This window comes from Gymnoscopelus braueri (assembly GCF_963280865.1).
Source record: "Gymnoscopelus braueri genome assembly, chromosome: 10".
In the NCBI taxonomy this organism is placed as follows: domain Eukaryota; kingdom Metazoa; phylum Chordata; class Actinopteri; order Myctophiformes; family Myctophidae; genus Gymnoscopelus; species Gymnoscopelus braueri.
Window position 1 is genome coordinate 26640692 of NC_137611.1, and position 18858 is coordinate 26659549.

General features: G+C 42.1%; 3 protein-coding genes across 3 annotated transcripts; all 3 read right to left on the reverse strand.

Moving 5' to 3' along the window:
• Positions 1-1948: 1948 nt before the first annotated feature.
• On the reverse strand, positions 1949-4117 carry foxc1a (forkhead box C1a). Its single transcript, XM_080439001.1, has one exon. The coding sequence runs from the start codon at positions 3853-3855 to the stop codon at positions 2416-2418; it is 1440 nt and encodes a 479-aa protein (XP_080295127.1). The 5' UTR covers positions 3856-4117; the 3' UTR covers positions 1949-2415.
• A 4400-nt stretch (positions 4118-8517) lies between these two features.
• LOC308092890 (small ribosomal subunit protein eS17-like) lies at positions 8518-8922 on the reverse strand (the record flags this gene model as incomplete). Its single annotated transcript, XM_080439006.1, has 1 exon — positions 8518-8922. The coding sequence occupies one exon, from the start codon at positions 8920-8922 to the stop codon at positions 8518-8520; it is 405 nt and encodes a 134-aa protein (XP_080295132.1).
• A 2317-nt stretch (positions 8923-11239) lies between these two features.
• LOC308093478 (DNA repair protein complementing XP-A cells homolog) lies at positions 11240-12076 on the reverse strand (the record flags this gene model as incomplete). Its single annotated transcript, XM_080439814.1, has 1 exon — positions 11240-12076. The coding sequence occupies one exon, from the start codon at positions 12074-12076 to the stop codon at positions 11240-11242; it is 837 nt and encodes a 278-aa protein (XP_080295940.1).
• Positions 12077-18858: the final 6782 nt, after the last annotated feature.

The window sequence follows — 18858 nt, forward strand, 5'->3', positions numbered from 1 at the left end:
GCAAAGAGCCTACTGGCATAATATTAACAACAACAGAGGCACGGGAAAACAAAACGTATTATGAGAGGATAATCGATATCTTGAGCCTCTCTGCTGCTGCTGTAATTATATATTAAAATGTATTGTTATTGCTTTGATTTCATCTTCAAAATGAACGCATCCAATGGTGCCATAGGTTATATAGGCACCTACACAGCACGCCACAGGCAAGAGTTACCCAGTCTGGCATCTGTCACAATTTTGAATTTCATTTGTGTCATCATCCTCTCCTTATTTCTGTAAAAAGTAGAAAATGTTCAGAGAAATGGGTAGTATGCGTAAGATGCTGCGAATTACACAGAAATAACATAATACGCAAATAAAAATGCTAATATTGTATATTATTTTGCTTAAAATTAATTAATAATCCACCATGATGATGTTATTTAGAAGAATCTGATAATGTGACAAATGTATGTCAATGATTATGATGCTTGTTATTATTTTTACATTATTATTATGTTTACAAAGCAATTGCCATAAGCATTTTACGCACACTCGATTATATCAAATCCGCAAAAGGTTAATATTTTAATGTAGTGAGAATATATTCAGCATAACTAGGCCTATATCATAATGCGTGCGTTAAAACAGTAGGCTATTTGCAAAACGAAGAAACGCTAAACGCTTATTGTTTGCATGACAACCTGTAAAAAAACAACCTGTAGACTATTTAGAATATTCGAATTAAGTATCATAACAGCACCAAATAAGTATTTTGTTAAATATTTTGAGTGTTGTTACCATTTGAATAAAAGTGAGTAATTTAATTAATCAAATAAATTGAGGTGAAACAAATGATAAAACAATGAAACAACACATCACAAGTGTGGTAGCCATTAATTATATTTGTAGTGTAATGAACCTCAGTAAATTGCTTTGACTTTAATTGCTAGATATTTATTATATGTTATAGCTTAGCTGCATTACTTACATTGCAATGCAGTTAATGTATAAAATAAAAATAAAATAAAACGTCACATTTACTAATGTGACATTAGCCTACTTGCGCCCATGCATATTCCAGTTTCACGTTAGATCTTTTATGTTTTTACGGTTCTTTTTACAATTCAACCAGCTACTCTCCAGTGACAACAAGACTATGTTTGGCATGCGTGGTATGATATTAACTAAGTAATGGAATGCAGCAGTAAACACACGTGGCTATCCAAAACAAAGTTTTGCAGTGTGGACTTTAGCAGCCTGCTTCCACTGCTTCAACAGGACCATGGGGTCGAGATGATGTCAGGTCGTCTGCTATAGCTGACAACAGCGGGAGATAAACATTGAAATTATGAATTATATGTAATTATAAATTATGATGTGCCACACTTTAATGCGTATACGTTTGGACGTCACATTTACTCATGATCTTGGTTATCCAGTTATTTATATCGACAGAGGGTTTCTTTACTCTTTTTTCCCCCTTCATTAACGAGTTGAACAACTAAATTATATTTGCACGTTATTACATAACTGATACTGGTTTAGTTGGTGTGAGCAAACTAAATTTCATTTTCTGCAGTCCTATAGCCTGATATTAAATTTTGACAGATTTATGGTGACTGCTATAAGCTCCAAGAGGCATTTCCAGTCTCTTCCCATTCTACCCTGTTGATAAAAAATAAAATAAAAAACGCAAATTCATGATATTTTATATTAGCCAGCACTATATATTCTCTTTTAGAATGTTTATCAATAATTGCAAGCCTTGATTGAGACCTCAACTACTCATGTGACATTAGGGAATTGCCAAAAGCTGCCCTCGGCCTGCGCTCAGACACAGGGTCAAATGTGTTTCATAACGAGGCCTATTTGCCTCCCACACAACATTAACTGCATGGCGCCACGAGCCTACACACCATAGAAACATACTATGCAAGTTTTTAAGAAACCAGTCGTATTTAAACTCACATAAAATGACAATTTATTAAACAAACATAATGCAAATCCTTCAGAATACTTTTCAACAAAAGATGAATCTTTGAAATAGTACGACGATATACAAGTTCCTTTTTTTCTTTTATAATGGAACAATTTCGGACAATTAAGGCAATTCAATTTAGAAACACTTTTTGGTGTTTGGTCCATAATATCTGGCTACAGTTTAGAAATAAATTACTATATGCAATTTACATATTATAATATGTCCATGAAAACTGACATATCCTAAACATAATATAAAGTCACAAAAGCGAGAAGAGACTTACGTGTTATTGGCAGTAACACTGTTCTTTATAAACCAAGATCAAGTCATGCTGTCTTTTGTTTGAGTATTCTGTTTCATATTTGTCCATGGTAAGGCCAGGCGAGTGAAACAATTCACTGGGTTTATTGAGAGAGCAACAACACCATGAAAATCAAAGCCTATTTTGGTCAGAACTTGCTGCAGTCATACACGAAAGCTCCTGAAGTGCGATAGAGGGACTGGCTCGGCGGGAAGGACATTTGACAGCTGTTATTCCCGTTCACCGGCGAATTATTCAAGCCAATTCTTTGGGACTCGAACATCTCTCGCACGGAGTGGAAGTTCTGCTGCTGTCCGACTCCCGGGTAGGCTGCGCCCAGGTGGCCCAGGTCCCCCGCCTGGTTGAGGTACCATGAGGTAAGCCTCCCTTGGTGGGGATGGTGCCCCTCCTGCCCAGAGTTAAGGTTACCGTGGCCCAGAGAGGACGAGGTGGTGGTGATGGAGTAATCTGGCAACGTTTCGTCCACGGTGGTGCTTGGAGCGAGGTGACCTGACCTGTCACCGGCGTATAAACTCATGGCCTGCATGTTACAATGATAGGTCGCGTTCGAGGTAGTGGAGATCGAGTTTTGGTTACAGGGCGAGCTATAGACTGACGTCTGGTTGGGAGAATAGTTTAAGGACAAAGACGGTGTTACACCCGTCCTGGTGGAGGCTATAAGGCTCGGGGGGAGCTCGCTGGCTCCTTGCGGTGATCCGCGCAGAGAGGTCATGATATTGTCCACGCTGAAGCCTTGCGTCGAGGCCTGGCCCTGGTGATGGTGCTGGTGCTCGGAGCTGTCCATGCCGATGGAGCGGTTGGAGGGGATGCTGTGGGGGCTGCCGCCGCTGGACATGCTGCTGCTGCTGTCCGGACTCTCGATTTTGGGCACCGTGCTCAGGGAAGGCGAGTCGGCCTGCGGTGGGGTCGCGTTCCCGTTCTCCGTCTTAATATCCTGGATCCTCACCGGCTGAGAGCCCTGCACCGGCTGCTCCTCCCGGCCTCCTGCACCTCCTCTGGTCGGGGTGTCCTTCTGGGACCGGTCTTCTTTTTCTTTCAGCGCGTCCTTCTTTTTAAACCTCCGTCTCCTTCTCAAAAAGCTCCCGTTTTCGAACATGTTGTACGAGTCTGGGTCCAGGGTCCAGTAGCTCCCCTTGCCTGGCTTTTTGTCATCTCGAGGCACTTTGACAAAGCACTCGTTCAGAGACAGGTTGTGTCTGATGCTGTTCTGCCAGCCCTGCTTATTGTCTCTGTAGAACGGGAACCTCTCCATGATGAACTGATAAATCCCATTCAGGGTCACCTTCTTGTCTGGCGAGTTTTGAATAGCCATAGTGATGAGCGCAATGTAGCTGTACGGGGGTTTGACCATATCCTTCGGCTGTGGCTGAGGGGTGTACGGTCCATAAGCCCGCGCCATGCTCCCACCGTACTGGTCGTGGGCCGCGTGAGAGTACATGTTCATGGGCGCGGGCATGCCGGTGTATCCTCCACCGGCAGCGGCCCGATAGTAGTTCGTCGGGTCGCTGCTAATGTAAGGCACGACGCCCAGGGAGTTGGGACTGGACACGGAGTAGCGTGCCTGCATGTCGGCTTTCCCCTCCGCTATTCGATCCGCTGAGAAAGAAGAAACGCTCCAAAATAAAGACGCAGCCGGAGAGAGAGCTCCACGTTTTTCTCCCCTCCGAAAGCTGAGGTGCTCAAATCACAGTCGCTGGTCCGCTCAATTTAAAAACAATGGCCTAATAACTGTGTGCGCTGATTGGGATCTTAGCAGTGTTTAAGCCGTTCCCATCTCTGTGGTTCTGAAGCACACATTGAAAAAGTTCTGAACTTTGTTGCATCCGTCACTACACGGGACTTTTGCTTTGCGCAGTTAAATTCTTTCCTCCTTTTTGCTGGCAGTGGAGCTCCTCCCGAAAGGATCCACGTCGTCCAATTGGAAGTCGGGCAATACTAAAAGAGCAGGAATGGAACAAGGTCCTGGCCACACACAGGGCTTTTAGAAAAACCAGAGGAGGTGTTGGTAACTCCCAGCCCACTCCAGCCAAGATTTCAGACGTGAGAACGCAGCTCACATACACAATCAGACTATGGCATCTTGCATATTGCTGCAGACTGGGGAGAAAGAAAAAAAATCTATGATATGCCACTGTATTATTGAACATAAAAAAAAATCTGTCTTTCATGCTCAAAGGTGACACACTAATATCAAATGACAATTGAATTTGATATGTGCAGATTATAGACCTCTCTCTCTTGTTCTTTAGATGTTCCTTTTCAATAGGGACTTGAAAAAGCAGGCCTGCAATCATGGGCTTTTAACACGGGGCTCTGTTGTGGGATAGGCGTTTGCTACTGATTAATTGATTGAGTGAAAAGAAAAACATGGACCTAAAATTGGATACAATAATTAATTATGCCTTTCCCCCATATTAGCGACTTACGTGCTACTGATGCTGACGGTTGGTTAAATGTTTCAATCAACGGGTCGCAACAGGATCAAAGCACAGAGTGCTTCACATCATTGGCAGTGGGCGGTATGTGCGATCTCATAACAACGAGAATTAAGACAGGTCGGGCTGAGATTGACCAAAGGTGTGATCGTTTAAGATATTCAAGGGAAGATTACAAGACAAGGAGCCAAATGGCATTGCATTGACACCTCACGTGTCGTTTTCCATCAAAATACTTGAAGGTCTAGGCCTAAGTTATTAGGCTATACAATACACATACATAATATTCCATAGCCTATATTCCATTTTTGTTTGACCTACTGCAATAATTCCAACGTCGTCTTCTTCTTTTTTTTGTTTTTTTTTATTTAGAATTTAAATTATTAGGTTAGTTAAAGTGAAATTATTTATATCATGATATGCAGTCACCATTTAATGTGCAGAATCTGACAGTCAGTCAGACGTTCGAATGATTCCGTTTTTCAAATGTATTTGAAACCTATTCTCTAATTTTGCGCAGTAAAGTTATTTGGAATTGTTGGTGAAACAAAAACTGGGAAGGCTTTTGGGCGAAAAAGAAGCTGCCCATCAGATGCTGCCCTGCGCTTTGCAGGCCTATTAGGCTCTATGGCCCACTGACTGCCTCATGCCAGGCCGAGTGCGAAAGAAGCGAGTAGGCATGAAATTGTTAATGGTCATTGTAAGGCAAAGTTACGGTCACATATAGCTCTAATCCTATACAGCTCGTCTTAATTAAACGGCCGTGCACTGGGCTGGCCCGCTGCTCCGCCGGGCTCCTCTTACATGGACCCGGGAATGAACTTTTTCCACTGCCTCGGGCTGTTTATACAATTCACAACGTCCCTTTTACTTTTAGTCCCATGGTCTGTCTGTCCAAGACTCCAAGTAGTCCTATATAGACATGTTATCAACGTTATATCTATGAGTGAAGAAAATCAGTGTTTTTTATATTTGTTTTATTCATAGGTGTTAGAAGAATTGCCTTTTATCACACAAGTGATGATAATACCGAACGTTTTTCCTCTGGCGATTGGTTTAACGATTAAAGATGCATATATATAAATTGTGGATTGGGATATTTTATGGGTTAGCCTACTTTATGGACTAATACTTTTGTATTTCTTTCTCGAAGCAAACAGTTCATGGTCAAAGCAAATTGGCAAATATTGTGGGCCGTTATTTTATTTTATATTTATGACGGTCTTTGCTTATCAGTTACCACTTACCAATTACCACTAAGGTAATTCGTGTTGACTTTGATCTCGTATAGCCTATTGTAATAAATTAAGGAGCACAAAGTAATATTTTTTTGTTTGTTTTTTCGTTTTCTTTGATTGCATTCACCAGCCTAGTAGTTGACAAGATGATACGGTAAAAATGAAACATTGTTCAATTGTAGCTACTGGCTATTTAATAAAAAAAAATGTTATTAAAACATTTGTATCGACAGTAGGGCTAGCCTATGTGTGTGTGTGTGTGTGTGTGAGAGAGAGAGAGAGAGAGAGAGAGAGAGAGAGAGAGAGAGAGAGAGAGAGAGAGAGAGAGAGAGAGAGAGAGAGAGAGAGAGAGAGAGAGAGAGAGAGAGAGAGAGAGAGAGAGAGAGAGAGAGAGAGAGAGAGAGAGAGAGAGAGAGAGAGAGAGAGAGAGAGGTATGTGAAAGAGAGAAGGTTGTAATGAAGTTAAAAGGTTGGAGGTGAAATGAGACCCTTTGCCCCAGTCACAAAAATAGGCCTATTAAATGTTCACTGTGCTATAGGCTCCCTCTAGTGAGTAATTAGGGAAACTCGTTATTTAAAGTATATTCGCAAAAATACATTTGAAATAAAATCCCCTTATGGAAATTCTAAAGTTTGATTTTGATTCATCAAAGTATTGTGAAATGTGTTGAGAAGTCAGTGAAATATCAGCCAAAAAGTGTGAAAACATGTCTTAAGTTGTCGCTATTTTGCTAACCCTTGACAAAACGTGTGACAAAACGTGGTAGGTCGGTTCATTGAAAAGACACTACTGCCACCACGCGTTCAAACTCAACAATACATGAATTACCGTAGCGGTAAGCAAGGGCCATTAATCATGTGAAACACGAATAAGCACAGGATGTAGCCACCGCTGCCAGCCACATTAAAAATGCTTGAAAAATAGAAATGTTGGCTACTGGTGTCAGGCAGCTGGACGGTTGTCTATAAAATCACGAGCCTAGAGGTTGAAAATCCAGCTCGGTACCACTGTACCAGGAACTGCAAGGAAGTTACCTCAGTCCCCACTTAATTACCCTCTCAGGCTGACTTGACACTCCTCTGCAAAGACTAACAGAGATGAGTGTGGGATAATAGTTGGGGGTATGCTAGGAGCTGCCAACCACAACAAAACATTTTCTGAACTATAATAATTTGGCCTTCTATATGAGACCACAAGTCCCAGTGTGTTTTGGATGTGAAGCAGCATCTCCTGCTTGATTTATCCAGCTACGTCCAGCTAACCACTTTAAAGTCTGAAATTCAGATTACGTTTTGTTGGGATACCATATAAAATATGTTAGGAAATATTTTATATACTCTATAATTTCAAACAGAGTGAATATAGCCGATCTACAAGATCTGCCATTTTCCCTTTTCTTTTCTCTGAAACCTTCTGATTATTTTTTTTGTTCTAAATTTCAATACAGCAATCCATTTTTATTAAAAATAAACTGTACTTTATCATTTTCTTTTTCACTTTTTGGGGGGGAGGGGAGGGAGTGCTTTTATTATTAAATGTTACTACAGTACAAATAGCCCATAGCCAGTGTTGCCAGATTCTTGGAGAGAAACAAGCAACCAGGTCTAGGAAAACAAGCCCAAAAGAAGCGACTATAGGCCGCATGAGGACTTTAAACATACATCAGCTATTTTCAAATAGCAGATCTACAAGCTCACAACGCGTCGCACCTTGTAGATCTGCTATTTTCAAATAAAATCTTGGGGGGAAATTATAATAAGCATACCTGGCAACACTGTTATGCATGCACTTCATGGTATCACAACACCTCCAAGGCCTTAAAAACAAGGCTTGAAACATCCCAAAACAAACTTGTAAGGCTACTTCTTGGCCTCAATCACAAAACCCATCTAACCCCTGCTCATTTTGCTAGGATTGGATGGCTTAGGGTTGAGGACAGAGTAGAGCAACTTGCTATGGGCCTGGTCTTCAAGATACACCACAACATTGGGATCCTCCTGTATTTGTCAAAATACTTCCAAAATGTTAATGAAGTCCATGATCATAACACCAGAGGCAGCTCCACAAATCATGTTCAACCCAGATTTGGCTCAACTAAGGGAATGAACTCGTTCTCATGCTATTCATCAAAAATGTGGAATGCCCTACCAAAAGGAGTAAAGGAGTGTAAAACCTTACTCACTTTCAAAACTGCCCTAAAGATACACCTTCAGGAGGCTGCAATTCGAAAATGGCCCCTGTCTAAGTCTTAACCTACCCCCCCTATCCCCCCCCCCTCTTTCATTTTCTTCTTTTGTATATATTTTTTTCACTCTTCATACCAGTAACCTGTAAGCTGATTGTATGACATTCTGTATAGTAGTGTGTATATCTGTCTGTCTCTTGTCATCATGATTTGTGTGCATGGGGTTCTTCTTAAACAAGCTCAGTGCTTAATGAGTCTTCCAGTTTAGTAGACCTTGTATTGTGAATTTGTACTTCCATGTACTGTTATTCTCATGTCTTACTAAATAAAAGTACATCAATCAATCAACTGCCCATAGCCTCGTGAGCCACTAAAGGCCTCGTGGCTGTTTGATATTCCTCCCCACCGAAGGCTGAGTCACCTGCAGGTTGGACAGACCACCGAAATCCAATAGGTTCAGCATCTCCTTGGTGTCGAGGTCAACCTCAATGAACTCCTGGTCCAGGGCAGACACCTCTGGGACATAGTTGTCTCTCCTCTCTCTCTCCTCCTCCTGCAGTTTGATGGAGATTCCTTTCACTGGTCCCTTCTGAATGCGCCCCATCAGGTGGGTCACATATCCAGCTATCTTGTTGCCGAGTTTCTTGCTGGGGATGATGGCGATCTCCTCACACACCCTCTTGTTGGTGTGAAAGTCATTCCCAAGCCGGGGGTAATATTTCTCAGTAATCACACAGGCCGCCTTCTTCACGGTCTTCGTCCTGACACGTCCCATCTTGGATTGGGAAAATAATTTGTACTTTTGAATATAACCATGTGCTTGAGTATAAGTGTCTGGATTATGCCCACATATGGACTTGTCTGATGTCACAATACCGACATCATCAGGCAGGCATGTTTGACCACTTTAAGTTCAAGGTAAGCGCAAATTGGCGTTGTTCGGTAATGGTTTCAGTAGAGTGTGATGTCAGACCAGAGCTACGTAGATCAGAGAGAGAGACGGATAGACAAGGGAGAAGGAAAGAGGATAGTGAAAATAGGGGGAGACTTTGTTAAAGGAGTAGTTCACCCCCAAAATACCTTTTTTTCTATGGATTACTCACCCCATAGAGCCTTGAATTCATGGACATTTTTTTGTTTTTGTCGCATTCCTTCCTTTATTATTTGATTATAATAAATTTAGCCCCATTGATTCCGGTAGGAGACACAAATGCATTTGTGTCTCCTACCGGAATCAATGGGGACAAATTTATTATAATCAAATTATTGGCTTAGGAATGCCACAAAAACAAAAATAAATCCATGAATTCAAGGCTTCATGGGGTGTGCAATTGATAGAAAATAAGTAATTTTTTGGGTGAACTCCTCCTTTAACCATGCAATAACCCAGCCAGTGCCTGCATGGTACTGAAGCCTAAACACGCTGATCGACATGTCAGCACAATAACCCCGGCAACTCCAGGCAAGCTGATAATGTGGCACTTTGTGCCACGTTTTCTGCTTGTCATCACTACGATAAAGATTTGGATAAAAAGAAAAATCTTTGAATAGAGTAACTCAATTTGATAAGTGACTTATTGCCATAACATTGGACATGTTATGTTATTGTAGGTTCTATCCCTGACTTGGACCAAATGTTATACTGAATATACTGAAGTGTGTGTGTGTGTGTGTGTGTGTGTGTGTGTGTGTGTGTGTGTGTGTGTGTGTGTGTGTGTGTGTGTGTGTGTGTGTGTGTGTGTGTGTGTGTGTGTGTGTGTGTGTGTCAGAATCCTGTTTATTGTCATTGTATGCAAGCATTCAACAAGTTATATTGCCAATTCCGACGTATAAAAATACAAGACGCAAACTCAACACACAGTTAAAACAATAACACAATATAACAAACTGATGTCCATATACTATCATATCACATTAAAGTCCATAAAAGTAATGTCATGGCCATATCTGTAATTCATCAAGGTAGAGTCAATATTGCACATGATATTAAAGTATGCAGGGCAGCATAAACTGGTCCCTTTTGTTTTTATTTTTGCTTTTTTTTCCAGTTAATTGTGCAGATGCATGTGTGGTGCCTGTTCTGACTAACCTATTCTTCTGCCTACACATACATCATGTCCTAGTATGAGCGAGTGCCTGTTCTGACTAACCTATTCTTCTGCCTACACATACATCATGTCCTAGTATGAGCGAATAGGGGAAGGGGATCAAGTCACGTGATGCCTTTGTTTGGCCCGGAGAAGCGTCAGCTGTCCCGAATCCGGGTCAAACAAAGGTGCTTATTGGTCAAAAACCCGGATGCGTCTCTCAAAGAATACCGCCTGCCAGTGGACAGTATAGGTCAAAGAGGTGGTGGCCAGGGTGTGTGGCCCTGCTGAGATAGCATTGAGATAGCAAGCAATGTCCCCCATGGATAGCAGTGGGCAGCCAGTGATTTTCTTCTGCTGTCTTTACCACTCTCTGGAGCGCTTTCTTGTCCGCAGCAGAGCAACCTGCGTACCACACTGACATGCTGTATGCCAGCAGACTCTCGATGGTTGACCGGTAGAAAGCCACCAGCAGCTTCCTCTCTGTGTTGTGTCTCCTGATCCCTCTCAGGAAGTAGATTATCTGTTGTGCTCTCTTAACGGTTTCAGTGGTGTTGGCTGACCAGGATAAGTCCGATAATATGAGGACTCCCTGGAACTTAAAGGTTCCACATACCCCCGTTTATGCAAAGTAGGGTAGGTCTGCATCACATCTCTTCCTGAAGTCCAGAATAATATCCTTGCATTTGTGGTGTTCAGCGACAGGTTATTAGTCACTGAGCACTATTTGCTCTATAAGAAAACTGATGTGGGTCGAGGGAGGTATGGTTTTAATATGATGCAGAACACATTTTTCGAAGCACTTCATAATCACTGGTGTAAGTGGTGTAAGGGTCTATAGTCGTTCAAATCTATAGAATTGTGTGTGTGTGTGTGTGTGTGTGTGTGTGTGTGTGTGTGTGTGTGTGTGTGTGTGTGTGTGTGTGTGTGTGTGTGTGTGTGTGTGTGTGTGTGTGTGTGTGTGTGTGTGTGTGTGTGTGTGTGTGTGTGTGTGTGTGTGTGAGTCTACATCTTCTCATAGGTGAGCTCATGTCCACAGGTGGTGCATGTTTTCTTGTAAAGGTCATCATCTTCATCCAGGAGCTCTTCAGGCCCATATTCATGTTGGTGAACGCTGGTGTCTTTGGTCCACATGCTGCTCCGTACTGCCCTCCGTAGCTCTTTGACCTTCTTGTTGAAGCGTCTTTGTTTATTTACTTCTCTGTTCTCCTCCCTGGTCTCTCTAGCGACCTCTAGAGCATCTTCCGAGCCCCACACCTTCATACACCTCCTCTCCACCTGTAGTTTGAGGTAGAGCTTCATGCCTCCCCAGTGGGGGTTGTGAGGGTTTTTCCTCAGTGTAAATCTGAGTGGAGGTTCCCTCTTGTCCAGGTCACAGTCTTGGAGTAAGTACAGCTGCTTTGCTTCTGTACGGGAGATGAGCTTGTGTTTCTCATCGCTGTTTCTGCAGCTGTCACACACAGACAGGTCAAAAGTATTGCTGAGGTAGGAATCCATGAAACGTTTGTCACAGTCGTCACATATCAAGTAGTCTGGTTCCATCACTGGAGCTGGCTGGTGCACCACATTCTTGACCCTGTGCTCCTCTTCTCCATTCTCCTCTTCGTCGATGAAGAATCCAGCACCGGAGTCAATGGTCCTGGTTACTTTTGCAGAGGTCGCGCCCTCCACTGCAGCCACAGATCGGCTCGCTAGTCGGGCTTGACGAAGCATCAACGCCCGCTGTCTGTTACGCTCGATTTTTGCCCGTACTGCTGCAGAGAGCTCTCTGGAGCTGGAGGTACCAGCATCTGTATCAGGGACAGATGCATCCACCACCTCCGTTGATTCTGCCGAATCCATCTTTGATCCTTGGAATGACATTAACTATGTAAAATGTTATATATCAATGTTATATTGTGCATTCATTTGTTGGTGTTGCTTTGTTCACGTACCGTTGTGGTTGTTACACCGTTGCAAGACAACTATGACAGCTCGCTTCCGGAATGTGACACCAGACAGTTTTTAAGTTGTTTGATACAATATTTAGGTGTTTGAAATTCATTTGATTAGACACGATTATAAGGAATGGGAAGACCTTCATCCTTCAGTTACCGGTAGCTATTAATTTCATGCATGGACTTGCAGGACTCCTTGATGCAAGATAACAGAAAATATTAACATAACATTAGGTTGGGGCGTTGAGGGAGAAGGAGAATCAGTGACACAATTACTCACTGGGTGAGTAACTGACAAAGTATTCGTTTAATGTGCGTCCCATGTGGATATCGGACTCCTCATGTGGCCAGTGTATGATGTCAGTCATCTATGACATATGACTCCAAATTAGGGGAAGGCTTCAGCCTGATCTGAGCTCTGTTGACTTCCATTATACGGGTGGAACCGGTGGTTGTAGTAGGTGGCTGACTAGAAAAGAGGGCTCTGTTGTTGCCTTTTCTAGTGCTGATGATGTTAGAAAGAAGTTGGTAGCAGAGAGGGTTTATATGTAATTAAAGTTGTTAACAACAAACTATTAACAACTAGAGGTTCAGAGTTCTGGCCTCTACGCGGCCCTCACCACCGGCTTCGAATGCTATCAATGCATTGAATGGGAGATTATCACGTTTTATCAGACCATTGAATGGGCGAGTAGGCGACGAGTAGGCGATATACGGACCTACCCGCGATTTGTCAGACCATTCATGGGGCGTAATCAGGAGCTACTGACCTACTTGGAGGCGGAGCAGTCCCACAACAATATTTACGATTCTGTGCCTATCGGTACATAACTCCAACGGCGCTGAGTAGGGACGGCAACTCGGTCGCTTTAGCTCCCTCGGTGGTCCTTCACGGGGTGACATTTCGCCTCTGACTGCGCGCCTCCGTCATGGTCCGAAACCAAAAACCGAAACTGAACTATTTAAGTCATCTCCGTTGGTAGGTCAGTATGTCTTGATAACACCCAATGAATGGTCTGATAAATCGCGGGTAGGTCAGTATGTCGCCTACTTCGCCCATTCAATGGTCTAATAAAAGGTGATAATGTCCCATTCAATGCATTGATAGCATCCGAATCAGGTGCACCCTCACACCTACGTTGCAAGACAGATCTGACCGATATGTCTGAGTAGTGTCGGGGGCTTTGTCAGAGTACCTGTTGTACCCATCTGTCTGTGTCCCTTCTGTGCCCATATAGTAAATGGTAAATGGTGCATTTATATAGCGCTTTTATCCAAAGCGCTTTACATAGATTGTGCATTACATTCACCCATTTACACACACATTTGATTCATACATCGATGGCGGAGGAAACCATGAAACCAACCTGCTCATCCGGAGCAATTAGGAGTGCAGCGTCTTGCTCAAGGACACTTTGACACTAACTCTTCTGGGGAAGCCCGGGATCGAACTGGAAACCTCACGGTTACCATCCGGCCGCTCTACCGGCCACTCTACCCCTGAGCCACTGCCGCCCCCCTCTCTGTCTGTCTCTGTCAGTCCCTTTTATGCCTATATATGTCGGATGGTCCTATATATGCACGTGACGTGACCATAAATAGGCATAGCGGTCGGATCTGTGGCTCAACTTGGCCGTGGTCCTGCCTATATATGGGCGTATCGGGTCTGTTCATGGTTAGGTCTGAGTCAGAGTGATGTGGCCGTGGTCCGCCCGCCCGCCGGCACGCCCTCCCATTAGCCTATTTTAATATAGGATTGCTTAACAGGTCATTATGAAAGGACAACTTCACCAAATCTTCATTTAATTGGTCCTCACTGATGCTCATGATAAAACAGCCCTCCTCAGAGACACAGACAGGGTAGACAAAAATGGTACCATATTATAATAAGTATTAGTGAGGACCAATTATATGAAGATAGGTTGAAAATCACTGAAGTCATCCTTTAAGGAGTTTGTGAGTTATTAACCATTTATAAAGGGCATAGGAATTACATTTTACTATAACCAACTTCCTTCACCAGTTGTATCTGACTTCAAGGAATAACTTGTGATTATCAAATTCAGTTATGTTTGTAGAGGGCAATGTAATGACTCATGAATGATGAGGTTATTCTCAATTATTTATTTCACCAAGTATCTTCATAAAGTATTCTGCCCTCACCACACATTACTTGGAGCTAAACACTCTTCTACAAAAGCAGCCAAGACAGGAGCTGACTTGACAGATATTTAATAGAAACTGTGAAACTCTAAAAGAAAAAAAGAGCATGTGTAAGTTCCACATAAGGTTACACAATGTGCATGAACATTAAACAAATGAGCATTATTATCAGACAAATGAATTATAAAAGCATACAAGTCATCACTAAAGTAATGAAACTGAAATGACAACGAGACTGAGAATCTATAGATAGAACATCACAGCTGAGTTAAGCATAAACCCAGGTGACTATACAGTAAAAATCAGTTATCACAGGTAAGAATAACCAATGTAGGTAAGGTAAGGATCTGTACACGGATGTAACAAAAACAAAAACTAGAAAGCATGGCATAGCAATATACGTTTTCCCAAAGAAACCACTCAAACCAGTAAATAAAAGTACATAATTTCCCCAAATCCACTGTTCAGAGACAGACTTATAAACACATTTAAACGTTGCTTCTCAAGGGCATAAAGAAACAGGATGGATGTCAAACGGAAGCTGTCTTCTTTTATTGTGGCTGAACTTACTGCAAAGCTGCTAATAATCACTTGATTGCTGAATGCTGATTGCTACAGCCTGGAGCATTCTGCAACTTTATGAACAGAACCACTAAACAAGAAACAAAAACATTGACCTGCCCCTAGAGGGCACTAAACAGCACAGAGGGAAGAGGGTCATAATATTAAAGGTCTAGTGAAATGAAAAATATGTTTTTCACAATTTTAGAGCATAGCTGTGGTCCTCATATGGGCATACCAAACTATAGATGCCAAAAAATAAATAATTAAATGACCGAAAATGTTCTTGCACTGGACATTTAAGTCCTTGTAGTGGGGTCAGAATATCAAGTGTGCTGCATTGTGAGACTTTTGATGTTTTGAGACTTGGTTAAAAAAATGAAACTTAAACTATTATGTCATGCAAAAATGAATTTAAAAAAAAAGATTTATTAGACCTCCTTTATATACATAATCACAGCAGCAGCAGGTCATACAATGCGACAACACAGCAAGAGTAGGAAAAAAGTACTTTCATTGCAGTCCAGCCATATACTAGCCCCTTTCGGGACCCTGTTTACCTTTTTTATATTTGTGAAGGCGGTATCCAGGGTCCCTTGTCGCTCAAACCACTCTCTCTCGTAGTCGCGGGTACCACTGTCTGGTCTCGGGCTAATAGCTCGTCGCTTAGAAGTTGCAGAGATTTCTCAAAGGTACCCACAAGAGCAATAGTAGCGCGCCAGAAAGCTGCATTAATCCGCACGGATCGGCGATGCCATTTAACATTTTTAATAATTTAGTAAAACTTAAGCTCCTCTCTCACACTCTGCTCCACTGCCCATGTCCCGCCTCCCCGCGTTGTGATTGTCATGCAAGCATGTAGGTGTTCGCCAATCAGAGGCAGTAACGTAGGACCATAGAGTTATGCGTAGGACGCGCAGCTTGTCAGTCACCACGGGGAGGCGGGACATGGAAGGCAGTGGAGCAGAGTGTGAGAGAGGAGCTTAAGTTTTACTAAATTATTAAAAATGTTAAACGGCATCGCCGATCCCTGCGGATTAATGCAGCTTTCTGGCGCGCTACTATTGCTCTTGTGGGTACCTTTGAGAAATCTCTGCAACTTCTAAGCGACGAGCTATTAGCCCGAGACCAGACAGTGGTACCTGCGACTACGAGAGAGAGTGGTTTGAGCGACAAGGGACCCTGGATACCGCCTTCCCAAATATAAAAAAGGTAAACAGGGTCCCGAAAGGGGCTAACCATATACTAGGTTTGACCAAATCTTGTTAATGGTAACTTCGAAAAGAATAACAGAAAAAAATCTCCTTTTTTTGTGTAGAGTGAAATAAGAGCGTACCAATTACGCTCTTTACAGGTCCGTTTTATCAAGTATAGAGGGTTTAAGTTTAGCGTCCCATCCCTATTAATTAAGGACTGATGGTTGTCTTGTCCATGTTGTCCAGCACTAGCCCAGATGTTCCCAAAAACCTTTCCATGCCAAGGACCCCCAAATTGCCATAGTCTCTGACTGAGGCCCCCTATTGCAAAATGCTTTTTTATTGTGAAGAAACACTTATGGCAATAATGACATGCCCAATGTAGTGATGCCAAGTTGAAAGTGGTTAAACAACTGGATTCAATATTTTTTATACATGTAGCACTAGTACTACCCCTTTAAGAGGTGTGCATAAAAGGGGTGACCAGGTTAGCGGCCTTCTGTTTGGACAAAAGCCTGCATTTGGGTGTTTGGTGAAAGACTTGGTTATTCAGCCTAATACTGGGTAAGGAAACTTGGGAACTAATGTTCATGCTTTTGTAATTCTTTTTGGCAATATGGTGACATGTTTCTATGAGTGGCATTCTATATCCCCTTTACAGAATTCGGCAAGTGTGGCAGTTTGAGGGGGAGCTGGGACACTAAAGGATAGGGGGATGCGTTTTTATTATCAATGTTAGGCATGCTGTTAACTCCATTCTATCCTGTGGACATTTATCAGTGGGAGCCTTAAGGATATGTTGACTGGGTATGTTGTGTTATTTTGTATTTTTGTCATTTTTGCTATATTTTGTATAATGTCTAGACTGGGATGAGTCGGTATTGAGGGGTAACCAGATGTTATGAGCTACTTTCTGTCAATAAATTCCATGCAGGTGATTCTTTTTCTAAGTCTTCGAGTTTGTGTAACCAAGAGGTCTTTACTTTGCACACTCGACTTATTTTGCACATATATATCGTACCAATATTGATTGAATTATTTATATTTGCACAGCATATGCACTTTACTCATTTGCACAGTATATTTGAACACAGGAAAAGCAACCATGATTTTAATTGGTGTTAAAACATGGGAGTTTGTTTCCTAGCTGGCAGGATGGTCCCGTCACTCAGCCTTGGACAGTACCACCTGGGGAAACAAAGAAATGTTTGGTCATGATGGGCAAGTGCAATATATTCAGTGCAATACACATAAGAGATGTGCAATATGTTTCAGTGCAATATAATGGCAATATATATGTGATGTTTGATTGTGATTTAATACTTACTGCATCTGTTCCAGGGTGTTCGTGCAAAAGGGCCCTGGGGTGCCCGAGCACCATAATGTTTGTTTTGTGTATTGGAAGCGGCTAAGAATATTGTGATATGGTTTATTTTGCAATAGGACGCATACGTTATATTTATTTACCTGTTGTGTATTGATTGATTGTCTAATGGAATGTGATGTTGGTTATGTGGGATTTTTTTGGTGGAGCTGCACACCACCATGCCACCTTTTGCTGTTGATGCCTTTATCCATTTTGTAAAGCTTTGGTGAATAAACACTTTTTGGTTGCACTACCAGTGACTTTGTGCTGATTTCCAGCTGCTTATTGGGCCAGCCCTTACAGTTTGGAAGGAGGCAGATACTGCGTTATTGAAAACGAGCGCTTCCAAACTCCAACACTTAGAAAAATGATAACCTGCACAGAATTTATTGACAGAAAGTAGCTCATAACAGGTCTATGGTGGATTTTTATGAAACAAAAACTTTGCAAAGAGAACAATTCAAGCTTTCCGCACAGCTTCAATGTTGGTGAGTTTAATGTTGTTTAATATACAATCAGATAGGACTTTTCTGTTTGGATTTATTATTGTAGGGCTGTCAAGGGTTGGTATTGAAACTCTATATTACAGATATTAAAAATAGAATCTAAGAGTTGCTTGCAGCTAGTGTAGGACTAGGTTGGAGGCCCCTTTAGTAGGCTCTGAAGCCTTCGCCCATATCGCCTATTTGCCCCTTGGGTTTAGTCCCATTCTAAGATCTTGACCTCCCAGTTATAATAACCCCCCTTTCCCTTTGTATTTTAACCTGACTGCGTAGTCATTTCCTTATATAGCTGTGCCACTGACAGACAGACACACACACACACACACACACGCACGTATGTATTTTTTTCCCCACTCTTTTGGCTTCAGTACCCCCCCCCCCCTTTCCCTGATTTCAAAATCCAAGTAACCCCTTTACCTGACATCTTGGTTTGAAAAATAAAAACGACATGCTATGCGAGTGAATGATAACCCATCTTTTGAAGAATATACCATAGGAAACGGGGTGAAAGAGTTGTCATTATTGACTCCTGAGCAGATTTATTTGATCACTGAGTGAGGCCACAACATTTCATTAAGTCCAGTTTTCCACTTTCTCTCTAGTACCTCTACATACCCCTAGGGGTACACATACCCACATGTGAGAAACACTGCTCTAGTCTAGTTGATATGACTGCTTATTGGCATTCAGACATGAGTTGAGTGAAATTTAAGATTCCAAGATGTTTGTGTTCATATATAGGCTGCAGGAACAATAAACATAATTACAGAATAAATGTGTTCAGTTTATTTAAAAGTTTAATTTAGAGAATAGTGTATTACAGAAGACCTGAAAGTGTGTGTGTGTGTGTGTCAGTTCAGTATTTTCATTTTTGTCTAGCTGGTAGCCTACTTATTGG